Source organism: Schistocerca gregaria, chromosome 7, assembly GCF_023897955.1.
Source record: "Schistocerca gregaria isolate iqSchGreg1 chromosome 7, iqSchGreg1.2, whole genome shotgun sequence".
In the NCBI taxonomy this organism is placed as follows: Eukaryota; Metazoa; Arthropoda; class Insecta; order Orthoptera; family Acrididae; genus Schistocerca; species Schistocerca gregaria.
The window spans coordinates 117,676,225-117,700,391 of record NC_064926.1 but is presented as its reverse complement, the minus strand read 5'-3'; the positions used below and the strand labels follow the sequence as shown (position 1 = coordinate 117,700,391).

The 24,167-nt window shown below is 38.4% G+C and overlaps 1 protein-coding gene across 18 annotated transcripts in view; it reads left to right on the top strand.

Moving 5' to 3' along the window:
• Window positions 1-791: 791 nt before the first annotated feature.
• LOC126281344 (cleavage and polyadenylation specificity factor subunit 6) overlaps window positions 792-24,167 on the top strand; it is a 167,089-nt gene continuing 143,713 nt past the window's right edge. For 7 of the 18 annotated variants that reach the window (XM_049980243.1, XM_049980242.1, XM_049980240.1 and 4 more), the window contains exon 1: window positions 824-1,110. In XM_049980243.1, the coding sequence (XP_049836200.1) occupies window positions 1,051-1,110 (60 nt within the window). In that variant the 5' untranslated portion in view covers window positions 824-1,050. Of the gene's footprint in view, window positions 1,111-24,167 lie in introns of all 18 variants that reach the window. The other 11 variants (XM_049980232.1, XM_049980234.1, XM_049980233.1 and 8 more) reach the window with 7 other exon arrangements.

Genomic DNA, 24,167 nt, shown 5'->3' with positions numbered 1-24,167 from the left:
GATCCACATGAGTTCCAAAAGAAATCCATTGGAATTCGATTACTCGATAAATAGTACAATTCTCAAGGCTGTCAATTCAACTAAGTACCTGGGTGTTAAAATTACGAACAACTTCAGTTGGAAGGACCACATAGATAATATTGTCGGGAAGGCGAGCCAAAGGTTGCGTTTCATTGGCAGGACACTTAGAAGATGCAACAAGTCCACTAAAGAGACAGCTTACACTACACTCGTTCGTCCTCTGTTAGAATATTGCTGCGCGGTGTGGGATCCTTACCAGGTGGGATTGACGGAGGACATGGAAAGGGTGCAAAAAAGGGCAGCTCGTTTTGTATTATCACGTTATAGGGGAGAGAGTGTGGCAGATATGATACACGAGTTGGGATGGAAGTCATTACAGCATAGACGTTTTTGTCGCGGCGAGACCTTTTAACGAAATTTCAGTCACCAACTTGTACGATGAAGCGAACCTCGGCGTGCTGTTCAAAGATCGCCTCCTCCAGACCATAGCCGATAGTCAGAAAGGTTAACGTGCCACAATATCCCCACATATCCATTATTTTGTGCATGTAGGAAGTAAGTATAGGTTGTTACTGTCATAGGCTATTTTTATTTTTTATTATAGTATTGTGACAACCATATTGGATTCATCTGCATGTTTCACACTGCAGAGGTTACATATGTTAATAGATTTACTATTCCAGGCACTAGCAGTGCGATCAATTTATATTCTTAGGTCTGTTTAGTCAAGGAGATTAAAATATTAACATCTTTGGTTTAATATTTTGCATTTTGAATGTGAATATCTTTGGGTTCAAAGTCATGTACTTTGGATTGTTGCTGTAGTTTGATTTTGTGCATTGTGAAATTGTTGCACTTGAGCCTAGGGATTTTTTGTTGACTGTAACTGATCCCTGCATTTACCCAACAGAAAGTGCGTTTGTTCCTAGTTGTAGGAAGAAGTTTTCTCATTGTGATAGTCGTTCATCGCAGTTGCGTACTTAGAAAAACGACGCAGGATACTGGACCATTCAGCGCGAGAAAGCCAAAATGGCGGATGGCGTGGACATTGATTTATACGCCGACGACATAGAACAAGATTTTGCGCAGGTGTGTCCTAAATGTTATGCTTCAACAGTTTTTTGTGAAAAGCTGTGTGCCGTATTCTCGAGAAGTTCGTCATATTAAAGATTCGGGAATAATGTTTATTTATTGTGATTTTATGCGAACGTAGGCAGTTTACATTCATGATTAATTTGTTATAATCCTATTTTATTTTTGACCGTTTTTAGCCGAGTGCTTTGTTTGAAATTCTGTAAAATCACAGTTTTGATTATGTAAACTTGTGTGATTGATTGTTGTGTATGTGGCATGAACTGATGATTTAAATTAGTATGCACCATTGCCCGATTTTTAATTACCGTAGGATGTTTGTCTTGCCCATGTTATTCGAACGTTTCATGTAAAGTGTTTATTGGTCTTCTTCTGTTGGATGAGATTCTGGAGAAAGGCTTAATATGCATCGTTGTGTACCAATGTTCATAAGAGTAGTCCTTATATCTGGTTACTCTCATTATGAAAGACTTTAATGGTAAGTGTTGAAGTCGGCCAGATTTTTTACGGTTCGAATCAAATTTTTTACAACGTGTGGTGCTAACTCCACATAAAATCCTGCTTGTGCTGCCACAGGCTTAGTGATATGTATCATAGCTCAGTGTTTAGCTGTTGTTGTTGTTGTCGTCTTCAGTCCTGAGATTGGTTTGATGCAGCTCTCCATGCTACTCTATCGTATGGAAGCTTCTTTATATCCCAATACTACTGCAGCCTGCATACTTCTGAATCTGCTTAGTGTATTCATCTCTTGGTCTCTGTGTATGATTTTTATCCTCCATGCTGCCCTCCAATACTAAATTGGTGATCCCTCGATGTCTCAGAACATATGCTACCAACCAATCTCTTCTTTTGGTCAAGTTGTGCTACAAACTCCTCTTCTCCCCAATCCTGTTCAATACCTCCTCATTAGTTATGTGATCTACCCATCTAATCTTCAGCATTCTTCTGTAGCACCACATTTTGAAAGCTTATCGTCCATGTTTCACTTCCATATATCGCTACAGTTCATACAAATACTTTCAGAAACGACTTCCTGACACTTAAATCAAGACTCGATGTTAGCAAATTTCTCTTCTTCAGAAACGCTTTCCTTGCCATTGCCAGTCTACATTTTATATCCTCTCTACTTCGACCATCATCAGTTACTTTGCTCCCCAAATAGCAAAACTCCTTCACTACTTTAAGTGTCTCATTTCCTAATCTAATTCCCTCAGCATCAATCGACTTAATTCGACTACATTCCATTATTCTCGTTTTGCTTTTGTTGATGTTCATCTTATATCCTCCTTTAACACACTGTCCATGCTGTTGAGCTGCTCTTCCAAGTGCTTTGCTGTCTCTGACAGAATTACAATGTCATTGGCGAACTTCAGAGTTTTTATTTCTTCTTCATGGATTTTAATACCTACTCCGAACTTTTCTTTTATTGCTTGCTCAATAATAGGATAATGTATGAAAGCTGATAATATGGTTGTTCATTGGCTAAGGCAGTGAATATGAATACTTATTGTCAAACACTTCCATGTTATAAACCAAAACCATGTAAATTAAAAATATGAAGTATTTTATTAGCTTATAGGCAAGTTTGAATATTTTGATGTATACTACACCTACTTATTGTCATAAACTAATAACTCATGGGTGTCTACTGTTCTCTTAGGCAAACATAATGCATACTGTTCAGATGAGTGTAACTTCTATCGATTTTGAGCCTAACAGAAGCTATTAAATTTGGTTTTATAAGTTTTTTTAGTCCGTTATATTGTGGTGTGCAATCACAACTGAAAATGGCACACAGATGTTGATAAAAATGGTCTGTTCTTGCCAGTGTTTTCTGTTAATGTTTGTGTAATATGTTAACTTAAGTGCAACATTTTATTTTTATCATGGCAAAGAATTTGAGTCTGATACTTAAGTTGTAGGTACTTATTAACCTCATAGGACTGTTCATGTTGTCCCCCTGTGACAGTGTAGCTGTGCGCACGAGAAAAGTGTGTTGCTAAATGGTGTGTTCATGTCTGCTATGTTTTTCACCTTTGCATGTAACAGAGTACAACAATTGCAAACCATTTATTAATGTAGCAAATCAGGAGGTGAGGCATCCTTCCCAGAAATAGAATTTACAATTTTTCTGAGAAGTAGCCATGGAGTGATATTGTTTGGCATAAGCACAGTTAAGACAGTATGTAATTACAGTGGTGTCAAAATAAAGACATATGATACACACTCCAAAGGAAATATCATAGAACTGCTAAGAAGTGTTTGTATCCTACACAAATAGGTCTACATAAAGAAATATTTCACAATTGGGAAGACATGCATAGTTGTGGAAGACTCTCATCTGTAAGTGTTATGGGCATTGAACTGTGAAACAGGAAGGCAATATGCTATCCTGATTAGTGCAAATTTCTCTCACGTTTCCAGCCTTTGATAAATTAACATGTTTGGTTTGCTAGATGATGGTTTGATTAGAGACAACACAGTTCATAATACCTTGTTTTAGAAAGTTTTTTTGCTTATTTCAGTAGCAGTGAGGTAGAGATCACACAGTGCCACATGGAACCCAAAATTTAACAGGACACGCACCGTTCCATGATCTAGCTACTTAAATTAATTTTATAGAACTTGTAAGTGGCAAATATGATGTGACATCTGGGTTCTAGTACATGGGATTAGTTTATGGAGTCATGCTGCCCGAATGCTTGAAGGCCTGTGAGTTCATGTTAAGTTGTTAAGGCTTAAATTGACTGGCATTATCAGCATCTTTGGCTACTAATCTGTTTCTATCAATCAGTGCTGTAAATTTCCCCCTTTCTGTTATGGTCTTGTCAGATAGGGTGGAGGGTGTCAACGGAGGCTTCCAATCCCACCCGTCAGCTTTGGCCCATGACATAAGGGTGTTGTGGTGTGTTATGTCATGACAGCGCGGAGTTTAGTTTATGGGTGTGTTCGTTGGTGTCCTCTGACATACGATTGAGACTAGGCCTAATCTTTCGTGTGTTTTCTTGTTTTTCTGTAATTTAATTTGACTTATTCTTGCTAAAGTAAGATTTTTACCATGAGTGAAAAGTACCTGATGTGCCATAGAATTGTTAGCCCCAGTGTTTGGTGTGACGGCTGCAGTAGTTTTTTCCATTGCGGTGACTGTAGCGGCGTGGGAAATGGGGAAGTGGATCAGACTCGTCAGTGGTTCTATAAGATATGCAGTAGAGATGGAAAATAGTGGAACAGGAGGGGAAAATTGCTGACCTTCAGGCACAGTTAGAGCAGGCTAAGGGAAGATATGAACAGGTTGGGTTGGTTCCTGTTGATTCTCTCAGTAAGTGGGATTATACTAGACATAGCTGACACCTCAACAGGAAAGGGAAGGGTAAACTGGCTGGGCTAATAGCAGGAAATGTAAGGGGGGGAGGCACTGCCGTGAGTGGTAATATACCAGTGGTCATAGGTGTTGGAACAGCACTTTTATAGGATAGGTAGGACAGAACGAAGTCAAGTTCTGAGAAAAGTAAAGATTGAAACAAACCTTCAGTTTGATAAAGAAATCAAACAGCATAATCCTGGCACATTGGATCAGTGAACACAGCTGTTGATTACAAATTAACAGCAATCAGCAGAAATTTAATTTCCACTCGACTTCATCTCACTAAGTGTGAAGTGTCAACTATCTTTAGTGCATCAAAATATTCGAGGGCTTAGAAATAAAATTAATGTACTGCTTATGTGCATTGATGAATAAGAGTCATTGAATCCATTTGATACAATCTGCCTCTCTGAACATCATGTGACCACTGGTATAGATATGTTAAACCTTACAGAATTTAAGTTAGCCTCCTACTTCTGTTGACAAAAAATGGAGAAAGGAGGAGTTGCCACATTTGTTAAAAACAGTTTTAAATTTAAGAATATTGACAGTAATAAATTTTCCTTTGAGAACCAGTTAGAAGCATGTGCAACAGAGATAGAATTTCATAATAGGTCCTTTATAATAGTAGCCATATACAGAGCACCTTCAGGAAATTTCAACCTGTTTATAAACGGTCTTGAAGATTTATTTTCTCATATAAAATTAAAAAACAAAGAGCTAGTGGTTGCTGGTGATTTTAATATAGATTTCCTGAAAAACACTGTCTGCGAACAGTTACTGAAATCAGTTACATAATCATTCAATTTAATTTCCTCTGTAAATTTCCCATCTAGGGTATACAGATGTTCTAAGACTGCCATTGATAATATATTTATAGACAATTCTAGGCAACTAAGCCACACTACAAAACTATCAGAACAGAGTACAGAAGGCCAATAAAATGGTCAAAAACTGAGAAATTTAGGAGATTGCTCAAAGAAATTAATATGATGGATGTTTACAGCGTCCAAGACACAAATGGAAAATACAAAACATTCATTGATAAAGTTAGCACCTTACTTGAAAATTGTTTTCCGCTGAAGGCAACTTCAAATTAAGCAGAAGTCTTAATAAGAAACCATGGATCACACAAGGGATAAAGATATCGTGAGACAAAAAGGAAACACTATCTGATGTGTAGGGATGCATTTGATACTAGCATTATAGCTCATTACAAAAATTACTGCAAAATATTGAAGGTTATCCAGAAATCTAAACACCTGCATTATGAGAAGAAGATAAATACATCCAGCAATAAAATAAAAACAATATGTGATATAGTTAAGTCAGAGACAGGTAGGGCCAGAAATGAAGAGGAACAAATAGCTCTAAAAATAAATGAAACCCTCGTAACCCACACATGTTGTGTTGCAAACCATTTAACCCTTCTAATACCTAGTATTTTTTGTTACACTGAGTACCATTGGGATCTTTAGTGACCCCAACAGAATTTATTTTTTATTAAGGATAGTTTTAGTAATGCTAGAATAAAATCGCATTCCTTATTTTTTCCACAATCTAAAACATGTCAGTGACATTACATTAAATTAAAATGCATATTTTTTTAAAATTATTTATTTCCGTAAAATTTACAAACGATTCTCGTGAAACTACAAACATTTTTGATTAAATTCCAAATTTATATTTATGACGCATTACACTTACAGCAATAAATTGCAGAGTGGTTTTTACACACAGAACATCCACGTTTTGAACATTTATCGGTGAATTTTCTATCCTCAGACCTTTTACAAAACAGACACTTTCCTCTTTTTTGTCTGTACTGTTGATGGAAGTACTGGGGAAATAATTTTGTCTGGCTTTCTTTCGATGAGCTTTCCTAATTCTATGAGAAATGCCCGTCTCTTGTAGTTGGTCCTTTCTGCCCAGTCTGGTGTAAGATGTAGCCATATGATAAATGCATTCAGAGTGCTGATATCAAGCATGTTGTAAAATAATACCATTGGCCACCTTGTGCTCATCCTCTTTATAGTGCACGTTCTAACCAGCTTGTCCGTGGTATCTACTCCTGATTTTGTTTGATATAATCCTGAATCATTACTGGCTTGCATTCTTCACAAAATTCCTCTTCCTTCCTTGAATGCATTGTACTAAGCAAACTTTCCCTTTTTTCAGACAATATGAAACAATTGATGCATGCTCTTGGAATCCAAAAATAGATGAATATTTGACTCGGCCTTTGGTCTGAGTGAAAGCTTGTGGTAGTTCTCCTTTATTTTTTCTAATTGTTTCTAAGAGTGAGAGATTGATTTTCAGAAGTTCTCTCGCCACACTAAGGCTACTGAAAAAATCGTCAGTTGTTAGACTTCTGCCACTGTTTTCTAAGCCTCTCACCATATCTGAAGCAATTTTCTTGCCTTGACCAACTTTACGAGATTCATTTTCTTGTCGACCAGTGTAAACTTGGAGATTGAGAACATAAGACATTGCACTATCACGTACAGCCCACAATTTCAACCCATATTTTCCTGGTTTTGAAGGAATATATTGCCGAAATGGACACATACCATGAAATGCCACAAGTTGTTCATCAGTTGTTACATTGCTGTGAGGAACATATGCTTCTTTAAATGTGTGTACCCACATTTCATATTTCTCTAATGGGAGCCAACTTGTCAGGAGCACGGTTGAGATGTCTCACATCTGCGTCATCAAATCAGATACACCTTGAAATTTGCATAAAGTGATTTCTAGCCATTGCTTCACTAAAAATCGGTCTACCATCCTCTTTGTTACACAGATGTGTAACTGCTTCATTATGGGCCTTGTAAGCACCTGCTAGGATCAAGACACCGATAAAGCACTTTAGTTCAATGGCATCTACTGGTTTCCATTTACTGTGGTAAACAAGACAACCCTCTTTGTTAGTGCAATTTGGAATTTCATCAACAATGTTTCTCCTAAGAAACAACTGAAAAGCTGATTCTGTGGAGTCTACATTTTTCATTGCGAATTTCGTTGGACCTGGCTTTACTCGCATTATGTTCCATCTCCCTTCTATTCCACAAGATCTTCTCAACTCGTGTTTGTGCCACAATTCTTTGTTTTTAGACCTACACAAAATAAATAAAAAAAATGCAAAGGCTGTATCTTGGCGCAAGACCCTAATGCACATTTACAATAATACAATGTGTACTTACATATAACAGTCAGAAATATGTGTTACTTCCTGTTCAGGATGGGCATCTGTGCTATCCACATCTTCTTCTGAACTTCCATCTGATTGAGGAATATTCTCTTCTAAGACGGCAATTTCTCCATCGCTGCATGAGACATCAGACACTATATCGCTGATATCACTATTTGATTCTCCAGACAGAGGATTATCCTGCAGTAATATTTCAAGCACTTCATCTTTGGAAAGGTGACAAGACATTTTCCACTAAATGCAACATGCACAACAGTAGCCTCCACTTGTATGAAACAAATAACTGTCATCTTATAAAGTACTGGCAACAATGACATGTTACAACAATATTAACAAGAATAAAACAAAGGAAATAATGCAAAAGTTACGGATTCAATGCAGCATTATTGGGTAATAATATCGCAAGAGAGAAATGGGGTCGCATTTAATCTCAATGGTATTCAGTGGTTCTCTCTTGATTTTCTGAAAAACTAAATATTTTCAAAAAGTTATATTAATATACTACAAACCCATTACTTAATTCAGGAAAAGTCCGAATTTTTCATAATTTTTAGGAATAGGAAATAAGGTATATTTTACAGAAAATTACAGCCTGGTGTCATTATAGACCCCACGGTATTAGGAGGGTTAAACAAGTATTTTGTCTGTTACTGATAGCATGGTGTTGTCATGTTCAGTAAATAATGCAATGTAATATCTGAGACCAGTGCAAACTAGAAATCTCAGTATAATGGAATTGACACTTACTTCACCCAAAGAAATAGAATCCATCATAAAGTCCTTGAAATCATAGCATTCTAGTGGTTATGATAACATAACAAAGTTAATAGAAGAGTGTTCATGTGAGCTTATTTTAAGTTACTTGTGTAATTAATCACTTGTCGCAGGAACATTCTCGGACTGGCTGAAATATGCTGAAGTTATACCTCTCCACAAGAAAGGGGACAAAGAAATGCCATCAAATTACCGACCAATCTCACTTGTGCCATCTTTTTCAAAAATCTTTGAAAAGATTATGTTCAAGCATCTACTAAAGCACCTTAGTGAAAATAACATACTGTCAAAGTCACAGTTTGGGTTTCTTAAGGGTTCTGATATTGAGAAAGCTATTTACACTTACAGTGAAAAATGTCCTCAATTCATTGGACAACAAATTAGAGGCAACTGACATATTCTGTGACCTGTCAAAGGCGTTTGACTGTGTGAATCACAGCATTCTTTTAAGTAAATTAAAATATTATGGCATCACTGTTAGTGCCTCAAAGTGGTTTCAGTCATATCTTACTAATAGAAAACAAAGGGTGTCATTACGTAACACTGCAGCAGTAGGCAATCAGACATCACTTGACAGGGAAGAAATTACATGTGGTGTTCCCCCAGGTTCCATACTAGGCCCACCACTGTTTCTTGTATATATTAATGACCTGTCATCTGTTACGTTACCAGATGCCAAGTTTGTATTATTTTCAGATGATTGCAATAAATAGTAAATCAAATATAAGTTTAGAAAGGACAGCTAATCAAATTTTTACTGACATTAATAAGTGGTTCATAGCCAATTCGCTGTCATTAAACTTTGAAAAGACCCACTATATGCAGTTCAGAACTTCCAACGGATTTCCTTCTGGTGAGTGTATAAAATATGACGACATGGAAATAGGAGTTGAGAGTGTAAAATTCTTGGGATTACAACTTGATAATAAATTGGGTTGGGAGTAACATACTAAAGAACTACTGAAGCGCCTAAACAAGTCTGTGTTTGCAGTGCGAATGATGTCAGACATAGGAGATATAAATATAAAAAACTGGCATATTTTAGTTATTTCACTCCATTACGTCATATGGTATAATATTTAGGGGTAACTCCATGAACAGAGAGATTATTTTTATAGTACAGATGCGTGTAATAAAGGTAATGAGTAGTGTAAATCCAAGAACATCATGTCGAATACTATTCAAAGAATTGGGCATATTAACCACAGCTTCTCAGTATATTTATTCCTTAATGAAGTTAGTTGTAAATAATACATCTTTTTTTTTTCAACTAACTGTTAGTACACAGTATCAATACTAGGAATAAGAACAATATACATAAAGATTTAAAATCACTTATTCTTGCCCAGAAAGGAGTCCAGCATTCAGCAACGCATATTTTCAATAAGTTACCAGCAACCCTAAGAGCTTAGTTTCGGACAAGGCACAATTTAAAAATAATTTAAAAGAATTTTTGGTGGCCAACTCCTTCTATTCCATCCATGAGTTTCTCAAGTGCAGTAGACCATATTAATGAAAATTTATTATACTTTAATTTTTGACAATACTTAGTTGTAATAGCCAAAAAACTAGCTAATGTTTGAATGATGGGTTTAATGAAAGCAGATGTAAGTATTAAACCTGTAAATATTAGAAGTTTAAATTTAATTCATGAACATAATTTTACTGTTTGACTGAGGGTCATTAAAATTAATGAAACTCAATTTTTTCTAATTACATTTTTGTAATGTGTTTGTCTGACATGTTCCACACTAAAGAGGATTCCCTCTTTTATGGGTCTGTGGAATGAATAATTACTCTAATCTAATATTGGGGGCTTTGAGGATGGTCATTTCCGCCATATTGGTGACGACATGCGCCTCAGCAGACTGTTGGAATCGGACGCTTCTTTAATCCCGGTGGAGGAGTGGGTGAAGATTCAAGGCAACTCCTTATCGATGGTGGGAAACTACCCCTAAAGATGGAAGAATCTGTTGTGATCTATGGTATAAAGATGCAAGAGGCAAGGAAACTACTACATGAAGTATAAATATTGTGTGTCTATTGGAAATTTGTCTTGTAATTGGAAAGTCATTATAGCCTCTCCAGTGGCAAAAAATTCAGGGTTATTGTACCATGTGGATGTGGGAAGATGACTAAAAAGACTGAATGCAGTAGGGAAACTAAAAATTTGAAAAGGAGTAAGCAAAGGCTCAATCTATGTTTAGCAGGTGTCAGCGAAGTGAAACAGAAAAAGGACAAGGATCTCAGTAGCAGCAGAAAATGGTATTACATGTGTAGGATTTCATCTGAATGACATGGTAAGGCAACTGTGAAGGGATTATTGGAATCAAAGCAAACCAATGCCAACTCAAATAGTTTAGGATAAAAGTCAGCATCACCTTCAGGAGGGGAGGGTGCAAGTGTTGAATGGGTATAGGGAAATGCAAATCTAATAATCATTGGTGATTACAATGCTGTATTAGGGGACAGAATAGACAAGTACAGGAGAATATAGCCTCATTAATAGAGATGAGAGTAGGGAAATACTATTTGAGTGATTGTAAGCTACAGCAAAAATAGGTGATATACTACAGGAAGGAGACTTTAGAAGTTACCAAAATGAAAAAAGGTTAAAAGGTGTAAGGGATTGATGCAGTCTTTCTCTCTCTACTAGTTGGTATTTACCATGAGGAATCAAGACTGAAAATAAAAGAAGTTTAAAGAGTGGGATTGAAATTTGTGATGTAGGTGTCCTCAGTAAAAGTAAGGAAGAATTACAGAATGTATTAAATGAAACATAGAATATAGACAGTCAGCAAAAAAAGAAAAAGGAAAAAAAGGGTGGGGGCGGGAGTGCCATTGTAATGAGAGGTACCAGTGCTATGGTTATGGATAAACTTATCATCAACACAGTAAGGCAGTAAGAGACTGATGGCTTCATTAATGTGGCAGACGTGTGCACCTCAAGTTGTGACCAGTGGATGCGATTAACCACACAGAAATATTGACAAAACAAAAACTGACGAACTAATGTACCTCTGCAGGCACAGATAAAATAAAGACGTTGTAACACATTAGTTGGCATCACTAATAAGTGTGCACACACAGACACTTGGGTTGATTCTGATGTCAGTTTGCAAAGCACAGTGGCAGAATTGTGATCTACTCAATTGGCATCAGTGTTAGATGTGTGTAGGTGTAGTAAGTGACCAAATTTAAGCCTCCATTTGCAAGAACGGAAGAAATTTTGTAAAAGGAAGTGCTCAGACATTATCTACAGTTGAAATATAGACACAAAAATGTTGTGAACTTAACATATGGCATTAAATTTCAAAGAATGTGATTATAGCTCATGTTGTTCACTAAACCTGAGCATGTAGTAGATGAACTGAAAGAAATCTGCTGCCTCAGAAGCAAAATAATTAATGGCAAATGAAGGAAGGTGGGTGTAAGGAGCAGATTTGTACAGGAATTTCCTGTCTCCCTCATCAAGAGAAGTCTACTAGTATGAAACGTTTAATTTGAGGAAGAAATTTCTGAGAATGTGTGTATGGAGCACAGCATAGCATGGAAATGTTTTGTGGAGTGTGGTGAAACCAGAAAAGAAGAGAATCAAAATACTTGAGATGTGATGTTACAGGAGGATGCTGAAATTTTGTAGACTGATCAGAAAGTAGGTGGTTCTCTGCATGATTGGTGAGGAAATGAGCATGTGGAGAACAGTGACTAGAGGGGACTGTTGTGTTACTGGAGAATAGTTACTATGGTATAAGGGGGAGCCATAGAGGGAAGACAGAGATTGGAATGTATCCAACAAAATTGAGGACGTTGCGCTTCAGTATAAGACGAAGACATTGGCACAGGAAAGGAAGTTGTGGGTGGCTACATTAAACTAGTCTAAAGATTAATGAACCCTTCTCTCCAACCTCCACAAAAAAGCTGTTTCTAGATATATTTTAGGGTCCTATATATGTATACAATGAAGTAAAAGTAAATATTCTTCTAATAAATGTGTACATCAAAATTGAGTTAACTTATGTGTGTACATTTTTGACAAACCTCACATTGATATATAGTACAATTTAATGAAATTAGCAATATGGAAAATACATATACTTCGTATCTAATAAGTGACATAGAAAACATGCATAATTTGACATGACATTTGGTGGTATTGGATACCCTCCAGTTTTAATGTGTGTTATCTTTGTGATGGGTGAGAAGTATTAAGCATCTTAGGTTATAGGAGGAATTGTCATAATCATTAACAAAGAACTGCTACTCTTGAAACATGGCACCAAAAATAACTACAAGGGTAATCACAAAAGTAAGGTCTCCTATTATTTTATAGTTACATAGACCTGTTTATTTCTACAATGGTTTACATCCGTTTACAGCTTGAACATTTAGCTATTTTTTCGACATAATCACCATTTCTGTCAATGCATTTTTGTCGATGCCCATGTCATTCCAGCTTGCTGCCACTCTGTTCAGAAAGTTATGAACCTCTTCTTTCACCTTGTCTTTGGAGCTGAATCGCTGGAACCACAATTAATGCTGACAAGTACTGTGAGACTCTGAAAACACTCAAATGGGCAATTCAGAACCGTAGGAGAGGAATGTTGATTTAGGACATACACGTTCTCCATGACAATACTCGCCCACACATCGCTCGGCAAACCGTTGCTCTTCTGCAAGTTTCAGTGGAACATAATCGCCCGCCCACCCTATAGTCCTGACTTGGCACCCAGTAACTATCACCTGTTCCCTAGGTTAAAAGAACATTTGGCCCGAAAGCAATTCAGCTCAAGCGACGAGGTCAAAGAAGAGGTTTATAACTTTCTGAACAGCATGGCAGTGAGCTGATATGACAAGGGCATACAAAAATTGCCACAGAGTCTACAAAAATGCATCAACAGAAATGGTGATTGTTGAAAAATATCTAAATGTTCAGGCTGTAAACTGATGTAAACCACTGTAGAAATAAACAGGTCTAGGACACCTTACTTTTGGGATTACCCTTGTATATAAAGCATTCAGCAGAAACCATGGTGTTATGAGTTGAATCTTTGCAAGCAGGACACCATTAGGATGTACGTACGAGATACCAGTTACCGAAGGCAGCTTAGTAGGTTATTATTTGACTACGGGTATTGTCCTGAGGAAGCAGTTCGAATAGTCAGCCTTAGACTGTCATACTGCCATATACAAAGTATGGGTAAGAGCAAGAGAAATTTTCAAGTGATTTATAATGAGTCGTCACATTCCCCATTTCATTGGCTCTCTTGGTGTGAGGAACCATGCCCATTTATAAAAATTAATAGCTTATAGTACACAAATATATGAAGTCATTCATGTATGCATATGTGAAAAATTTAAAATTTTTGTAATCGTTGGAATACCTATGGCTCAGATGGCTCTGAGCACTATGGGACTTAACTACTGAAGTCATCAGCCCCCTACAACGTAGAACTAAACCTAACCAACCTAAGGACCTCACACACACACCCATGCCCGAGGCAGGATTCGAACCTGCGACCATAGCGGTCGCGCGGTTCCAGACTGTAGTGCCTAGAACCGCTCGGCCGCTCCGGCCGGCGGAATACCTATGGCTCAGAGTGTTGGCAGAATTTGCTGCTGTTAATTGTTGCCAGGGTGTATAGTGCCCAGAGATCCAGGTGTTTAAGGCATTTGATGTCAGTGAATCGACTGCTGTGCTTTACACACAAGTAGTTCTGATGATGACCAACTTTTGCTGCCATTTGCAGACGCTTTGAGGAAGTAAAGAACGAAAAGCAGTGGTGAATTTCTCAATTTTTCTAAGGAACTGTGTTCACACAATGATAATTTATTCAGTTAATTTTGTTTGTGTCATGTATGATTGAAAATGTTATGCAATGAACCAAAAATCTCATAAATTGGGCTGGAGAAAACTAGTAGGTTCACAGGACTTGTCAGTTGTTTGAAGTAAACAAGTGATTCATGATGGGCACCATTTATTTTTTCACTTACTGTAAGTACACTAATTACATCATTGCATAAATATTTCACAAAATTTGCAATAAATATAAAGTCATATTAGTAAAATAGGAAATTAGAAAGAATTGTACCAATATTGTAGACCTCCACTTAACAACTTTTAATATTGAACATTTGCATGTTCATACATCTCTCAAACACAAGGAAAGTCGTTAGAAGATCCACTTGGTTCCAAAATGCAAAAGTGATTCTGTCTTACGATCAATACTGTATTGACATATCACTGAGTGATGCAAGTGCTGCAGTGGCATTATGTTCCTCAATGCTAGGAATACAATCTTTCCAGATAATTGTGCCAACGATCTTTTCTTAAGTTGGTGTTCAAGCTATAAGTGTTTTGAAGTTATATAATTCAAAAATAAGTTATGTATAAGGTTAAGCTTATGATTCTCTCCCTTTCTAGTGTGTTTGTTATGGAGGTAATTTAAAACGACAGCTGTGTCTTCATTTATTTCTTTACGTTATTGCTTTTTTAACTGAAGAAGCTAACATTTATGATACCACCAGGCAATGTTTCCATTGTCTCTCTGAAATCAGATGATTATGATTGTGGTGGCAGTGTGTAACAAACTGTGATCTGAAACTAATTCTGTTATTTTCTTAGCCAAATCTGTGTCTCCCCTCCCAAATTTAGATTTTTGTTATAGGAATAACTCAATTTCAATTTTGCTGTTACAGTCTCACCTGTCAAACCAGATGTAAAGATGCTTTATATTTTGTATGTTTACCTACTAGATATTTAGCCGTTGGGAACTTGACATACTATCAGTTTCGTTCCACATCGAAAGTACAACTATCTCCAGCATAGTGAATCATGTGTCAAGAACTGTGAGACTTTTATAACCACTGTGGGCAAGGAAATATTTGACACTAGTTGTCACCTGTTACCAGGGACATAATTTAGTGGCTGATCTGACGTCACCTTTTGTTGCATATTTCGCAGTTCCGGTAGTTAGTGGGCGAAGCCAACAGATGTTAAAGCAAAACACTTGGTTGTGGTGACAGACTTATCTGTAGCAATACCGAAATCACATACTGGATTGTAAGGCTTACTCAGGAGCAGATACAGACTCAGATCACAATATAGTAGTGATGAAGAGTAGGCTGAAGTTCAAGACATTAGTCATGAAGAATCAATACGCTAAGAAGTGGGATTCTAAGGAATGACGAGATACATTTGAAGTTCTATAAACCCTATAGATACAGCAATAAGGAATAGCGCAGTAGGCAACACAGTTGAAGAGGAATGGACGTCTCTAAAAAGGGCCATCACAGAAGTTGGGAAGGAAAACATTGGTACGAAGAAGGTAGCTGCGAAGAAACCATGGGTAACAGAAGAAATACTTCAGTTGATTGATGAAAGGAGCAAGTACAAACATGTTCCGGGAAAATCAGGAATACAGAAATACAGGTCGCTGAGGAATGAAATAAATAGGAAGTGCAGGGAAGTTAAGAAGAAATGGCTGCAGGAAAAATGTGAAGACATCGAAAAAGATATGATTGTCGGAAGGACAGGCTCAGCATACAGGAAAGTCAAAACAACCTTTGGTGACATTAAAAGCAACGGTGGTAACATTAAGAGTGCAACGGGAATTCCACTGTTAAATGCAGAGGAGAGAGCACATAGGTGGAAAGAATACATTGAAAGCCTCTATGAGGGTGAATATTTGTCTGATGTGATAGAAGAAGAAACAGGAGTCGATTTAGAAGAGAAAGGGGTCCAGTATTAGAATCGGAATTTAAAAGAGCTTTGGAGGACTTACGGTCAAATAAGACAGAAGGGATAGATAACATTCCATCAGAATTTCTAAAATCATTAGGGGAAGTGGCAACAAAACGACTATTCACGTTGGTGTGTAGAATATATTAGTCTGGCGACATACCATCTGACTTTCGGAAAAGCATCATCCACACAATTCCGAAGACGGCAAGAGCTGACAAGTGCGAGAATTATCGCACAATCAGCTTGGCAGCTCATGCATCGAAGCTGCTTACAAGAATAATATACAGAAGAATGGAACAGAAAATTGAGAATGCGCTAGGTGACGATCAGTTTGGCTTTAGGAAGAGTAAAGGCACGAGAGAGGCAATTCTGACGTTACGGCTAATAATGGAAGCAAGCTAAAGAAAAATCAAGACACGTTCATAGCATTTGTCGACCTGGAAAAAGCGTTCGACAAAATAAAATGGTGCAAGCTGTTCAAGATTCTGAAAAAAGTAGGGGTAAGCTATAGGGAGAGACGGGTCATATACAATATGCACAACAACCAAGAGGGAATAATAAGAATGGACGATCAAGAACGAAGTGCTCGTATTAAGAAGGGAGTAAGACAAGGCTGTAGCCTTTCGCCCCTACTCTTCAATCTGTACATCGAGGAAGCAATGATGGAAATAAAAGAAAGGTTCAGGGGTGGAATTAAAATACAAGGTGAAAGGATATCAGTGATAAGATTTGCTGATGACATTGCTATCCTGAGTGAAAGTGAAGAAGAATTAAATGATCTGCTGCACGGAATGAACAGTCTAATGAGTACACAGTATGGTTTGAGAGTAAATCGGAGAAAGACGAAGGTAATGAGAAGCAGTAGAGATAACACCGAGAAACTTAACATCAGGATTGATGGTCACCAAGTCAATGAAGTTAAGGAATTCTGCTACCTAGGCAGTAAAATAACCAATGACGGACGGAGCAAGGAGCACATCAAAAGCAGACTCTCTATGGCAAAAAAGGCATTTCTGGCCAAGAGAAGTCTAGTAATATCAAATACCGGTCTTAATTTGAGGAAGAAATTTCTGAGGATGTACGTCTGGAGTACAGCATTGTATGGTAGTGAAACATGGACTGTGGGAAAACCGGAACAGAAGAGAATCAAAGCATTTGAGATGTGGTGCTATAGACGAATGTTGAAAATTAGGTGGACTGATAAGGTAAGGAATGAGGAGGTTCTACGCAGAATCGGAGAGGAAAGGAATATGTGGAAGACACTAATAAGGAGAAGGGACAGGAAGATAGGACATCTGCTAAGACATGAGGGAATGACTTCCATGGTACTAGAGGGAGCTGTAGAGGGCAAAAACTGTAGAGGAAGACAGAGATTGGAATATGTCAAGTAAATAATTGAGGACGTAGGTTGCAAGTGCTACTTAGCACAGGAGAGGAATTCCTGGTGGGCCACATCAAACCAGTCAGTAGACTGATGACAAAAAAAAAATCAGAGAAGGAAAGTTGCTACTGACCATATAGTGGAGATGCCGAGTTGCGATAGGCACAATAAAAAGATTCACACAATTAAAGCTTGCGGCCTTTGTCAGCAGCACACACACACACACACACACACACACACACACACACACACACACACACACAGTCTCGGAGAGCTGAGATCACACTGCGAACAGCAGCACCAGTGCATGATGGGAGTGGCGACTGATTGGGGGTAAGGAGGAGGCGGGGAGGGGGAGGGATAGTATGGTAAGAGTGGCAGACAGTCAAGTGTTGCAGTTTAGACGGGGGGCAGGACCGGTATTACATTAACACTCTACATGTTGTTCAGAATGTTGGTTACATGTTTCCTACATCGATGGTCAGAGCTGAGGACTATAGTCAGATTAAAACTACTTAAGACTTGACATCTATCACTTGCTGCTACAATGTCACCACATCCGCTTCCAGCTACCTCCTGTTATGGGTGACACACAAACATGGGGGGGTCACTTCATAAATGCTTTTAATGTGGAACCGAGAGCAATGCTTGGGACTGGCCATTGCGAGGTATGACAGAAATGAGAAATGCTCTGTCGACAGTTAATTTTAAGTGACCTATGGCAGAGTTGCGGAGGACAACATTTATTGGAGCCCTGAATTTAAACTAGTGTCCTAAATGTAGCCACAACCTAGAGATATGTGCAGTGCTTTGGAAGAAACAGGTCAACAATCTCTGGCAAAACTAAAATCATAGTATTTTTGTTCTCTATGTTAATTCACACCCAGATTTGCATTAACATATTTATAATTTTCCCCCAATACATGCTCTATGAAAAAATGTTTGTGGAGAAATGATTGATGTAAAATGATTCTTGCATGGCGTAGACCATCAAGTAGTGTTTACAAATGTTATGTGGTTAAGTTTCTTGACCTCAGTGCGCCCTACTGAGCAGATCTGTACTGCCTGTTGGGAGTAACTGTGTTGTTGGAATAAAGATATCATGCCTGATCAAATTATTTCCAAACCACATGCACAGCTTTGTGATTGTCATGGCAACTTGTCGTACTGTATTTAATGTGTTTCATCGTTTGACCACTTGTAGCGCTAGTGGAGACCATTGCTTAATTTGCATTACTCAAATACTTTTAGTTTAAATGCAGCTCGAACTACGTATTTTTTCCTGCTTAGCAAAACTTGTTCGAGAATTTATTCTCATTGCCAAGTGCAAGATTTATGTATGTATTTTTGTGATGTTTCACAAGCAATGAGTGATAGTTTGCATATGTGTAGTTTTCTTCATAATTGAGGTGGCGCAGTACCCGATTACCTCAAAAGACAACTGCAATGTAAGAGACGCAGAACAACACATATGCAAACATCACATAAAATACGTAAAGTTTTACTTGGTAAAGAGGGAAAAAATTCTTGAAACGTATCCTGCTAAGCGTGAAAAAGTTCATAACTGGTGCAGTGTTTCACTATTTAAACAATGAATAACAGCTGCAGGCTTTCCAAAAACATTGATTATGATGTATGAAATGAAGTGAAACATTTCTACTTGCCAGCCAGTTACCAATTCTAGTTACACCAGCAGTTATAAACCTTTTTTTGTATAATAAATAAGTCCCTGATAAGTATTTTGATGCCTGTTGTATACGTATATCATACAAAAAGTGCGAAAATGCAAAGGGGGGTTGTATATATAACTTTCACTGCTTAAAACATTATTTCCCACATTTTATACCACATTCTAAAATCCCATGAAAAGTGTAAAAGTGGGGTTTCACGGTATTTCATTTAATGGAGGGAATGTGGAAAAAATATTGCTTGGGTGTCATTGAATGGTGGCAGTCCCATAACCGCATTTGGAGCATACACGGGACGTGTGAAAGTGAAGTGTGCTAAACATTTGGCCATATCATTTTTATTACAAAAGCCTCATCAGTTTTTTGCCTTGTAATTGTTGATCACGATTACAACTGTGTGGTTGTTGATGATGGCAATTACGGCAGATCGTATGTTAGGAAATGTTTTGAAAACTGCGCTTTTTTTATGAATTCATGTAAGACTGTGTCCTGTAACATGATAATGATTGGGCATGTGCCATATGTGTATAGAGAGAAACAGAACTCTTACATTGTGACTTCTGTGTCTATATTAGCTTTGGAATATATATTGTGTTGACAGACCTACCTGTAGTGTAGCCTGAGGTATAGGTTGGCTTTGGAGGTGACAGTTTCGTTGAGAGTTGCTGAAGCCATAGTGTTACAAACATAATAAGATGGTGTCGAAGAAGAGTGGGAGAACATATTCAAACAAGCAGCATTTGAAAGTGTTTGAATGAAATTAAAGTGGTGGAGAAAAAGCAGTTTCAGGATTTTTAACAAAAATTTAAAAATAATTGATTATACATTATTAACGTATAGAAACTGTGTGAACTCGTGGAAATAAGATGGTATAAACTACCATTAGAAAGAATTACTATAAAATGAAATGTTGGGAATCATACCTGTAACAGGAATGTGGTCCATAACACACTGGTCAAGAGAATTATGGAACATGACTTTGTACTCAACTGAGCAGTAATTGATGACTGGGTATTTTACTAAATTATACACTCGTCATTCACAGATTAAGTGCACAACAAATCATCATTACTTCCTCAATTGTTTATGTAACAAGAGCTGTAATGTCTGACAAGTGTCTAAAATTGGAAATAATCGTTCAGTTTGTCATCATGAGTGCTTTTCATTGGACTTTGAGAGCTTCAATAAAATGTGTGCTCTCCATGAGTTTGTATCACCAACTGGCACCTATGTGGCATGCTGCATATAGGTCTACAGGGGTCATTCTGTGGTTTTTGTTAGCATTCTTCAATGAAAGCACTAGAGTTCTTGCAAAGTCTATGGCGGTAGTAGGTGACCATGAACACATTTGTCAAGAAAATCGCACACATGCTCAGTGGGGCTTAGGTTGGGATTCAGTGTTGCCTGTTTCATTAATTTAGTGTCCAGGCTTCACAATGAATCTCTAGTGATGCCTGCCACATGGGCCCTGGCACTAGTGTGCATGAGAAGAAATTCAGGGCCACCAACACATGGTCCAACAGAATCTGTCTGATGTACTGCCTGGTGGTAAGACAAAATCATGGACAACAGTTAGACCAGAGTGGCTGTCAGCGCTGATGCCTCCCCACACCATCACAGAACCTTGGCCGAACTTGTCAATTTCCCGGTCAACTTGGCAGGTACCACCCGCCATTGTGTTTCCACACACAAATGTGACCAATCAGACAAAGCAGCTCCAGAGGCCCTTCTGAGATCATCTTGCAATGGTCTGGCGATAGCAGTGCGGTGCCGCAACACAGATATGGCCAGACATTGGCCTTTAGACGGGGTTGTAATGTATCGGCGATCTTGCTCAACTTACCTTGTGTGCTGACCTGTACTGTAGTGTATCCACAACTTAGGGGTGACACATGAAGAGACATCATCTGCAGCAACATGATGGAAAGTTCATTCTTCTTGGATCAAACAGCCTGCCCTACCAACTTGCACTGCATTAAGATGTCACATTGCATGTGCTTGGTTGGATATGACATCCACAGATGATGAATGCCATCTGTTGTATCTCATTGGAAAACACTTGGATACAGTACTCACTTTTTCCTCACACTGTGTTTGCGTACTAATAGAAGGCCTTTAACTAAGTACTACTGTTAGTAGAAAATTGGAAACAGATTTTTTACGGGAGTCAGTCCACACCCTTGTTATCTATCCTCCTTGCTTATATTTTGTACTCTGTGCCATCCATATTTTCCAGTACTAAATTTTAGGGCATTTCTGTTAACCCCATGTATTGTAAGACTGCTGAATTACATATTTTAAACTTTTTTGAACACACTTTCTGGAGAGGCATCTACCCAGCTATTGATATGTTTCTCATTAGTGTTAAGATTAACAAATAATTCTTGCCTCCAGGAGTAACACTAAGTAAAGAAGTCTTCAAAATTTGAAGTATTATTTATCAGTGTGCAAGCCTTCACAGCTGGGATTAGTAGAAGAGATAGATTTGAAGAAGATAGCACATTTAGTCATGGAGATCGACATAAAACACCGGTACCTGACCCTACAAGAATGGTTGTTTGCCTCTCTTAGTGGTTTACTGGTAAAATTTTAAGAGTCTGCATTCCATTAAATGTAGAATAATGTATTACTCCCTATTACATGATCCAGTTACATTAATGTGACCACTGTTGATGTTTGACATCAGTACACAGTAACCACTCTGAAAGTAGGTGGCAGCAGTAGGAATGCAGGATATATACTAGGGGCTACCCCGAGGTAATTACCGTAATGTCTTGTACAAACACCACCACCTACTTTTATGGTGACCCTTTGTGGGTATGCAAGTCAAATTTCGCGGCTCCAGCTTCATTAGTTTTGCCACTAGGATCCATTGTATACTTTAGTGTAAGTGAAATGGTGAATATCGAGAGAATCAAGAACCATGCAGAGATTAAATATCTCATATCTCCATTTGAATGGCATGATGTGTAAAGAAATTGTGGTGGACATGTGGAATACATTTAAGGACAATGTTCTGTCTTATGCAACAGTGAAAAAGAAGGTGCCAGACTTCAAATGTGCAAGATATGCCAAGGAGCGGAAGGCCTGTCACCATTGCCACTGTTGAAACAGGAACTGCACTTCACGATACGATTGTGCAGGATTGTCGAACAATGTTGCAGCACATTGAAGCCACATTTGGAATTTCGTATGACATTGTTGTGGATATTTTGGGAATGCGGGAAGTTTCATCTTGGTGGGTACCGACAGACTTGCGTGCAGATCAGATACAGGAGCATGTGCAGTGTTGTGAAGAAATCATCCGCCAATTTGAAGCAGATGAAGATGGCTTTTTTGCAAAGTATGTGACAATAGACGAAACGTGGGATACAGAAGGGGTAATTGTGGTGGAGGACTTGCAAAAGGGCGTAACTGTCATTGAATCGTACTATTGTACCCTCCTGCACTGCTTGAGGGAAGAGATGAAAAAAAGGTGCTGAAAATTGGCGCGCGGAGTTCTTTTGCATTAGGACAACGCACTGGCGCCCAAACCCTCACAACACTGGAAACTCTGCGTGACTGGGTTCTGATTGTTACATAATCTGCCATATTCTCGAGATTGGCTCCATCAGCCTTTCTTCTTTCCCCAAACCAAAAAAAAGACCTCAGAGGACAATGATTTGACAATGATGATGCAGTGGTTGATGCTTGAACGCTTGGCTGGACCGGAAATCGAAGACCTTTTATTTGAATGGTTTGCAGAAGTTATCTGAGTGTGCCTGCAAATATGTTAGTGTACATGAGTATCATACTTAAAAATAAATTGGTATTATGAAATTCCTGTCATTCTTTATTTGTGAGTCTAGCAATTTTACGACCCCCTTGATTGTGTGTGTGTGTGTGTGTGTGTGTGTGTGTGTGTGTGTGTGTGTGTAAATTGCCCAGGGACCTGGAAACACTGCAGTTGTTACAGTGCAGGAATGGAGCAATTTGTCGGATCTTGGAAACGGCACGATTATCCTGTGGGCCGAGGGTGGAAGCATTTCTGAAACTGTTCGCAAGCTACTGTGGTTAAAGCATATCATGCATGGCATAATGGTGCTATCCAAAAGCGGTGCTGAGGCAACTATGGTGCTCCATGGGCTATATACAATGGGTGAAGGATGACTACAGAGAGGTATACGGCTGAATAGGGGTACAAATGTTAAGCAACTGATCACCATTACGAACCAAGGGGCTACCAGCAGTGTCTCCTCAACGACTGTTGAGCAAATGTTGCTGTTTATTGGCCTCCAGAGCAGGCATCAAGCTCATTGACCCATGCTGACTACTGTTCATTGGTGATAAAGGCTGGAATTCGCTCACCAGTATCGCAACTGCACATTCACTGAGTGGCGACAGGTGACCTCCTTGAGTAAATCACATTTTATGCTCTATTTGAAAATGATCATTGGCATGTAGGCCTGCAACTTCTGAAAGCAGGGAGGTGCAGATAGGAGGAGGGAGCGTATGGTCTCGGGAATATTTTCGTGGAATCCCTCGGTGACCTTCTCATTCGGGAAGGCACAATGGATAAGCACAAATGTGCAGCTACCTTTGTGGACCATGTCTGCCTCTGCATGCAGTTTGTTTATTCTTGGCACTATGGCACTGCAACATATCACACAGACCGGAGTATATATGCGTGTTTCGAAGAGCACCAGGAAGAATTTAATGTACTCCCCTGGTTATCAGACTCATCGAATTTAAACCCAATCTATACTCTGTAAGACAATCTTGATTGGGCTGTATGTGTCACGGAGTCTCTGCCAAGAAACTTAATGCAGCTGGTCGTGGTACTGGAGTTGGGATGCCTGCACATCCCTGTTTTTACCTTCCAGGACCTCTGACTCTCTTCACCTCTTGCAGTG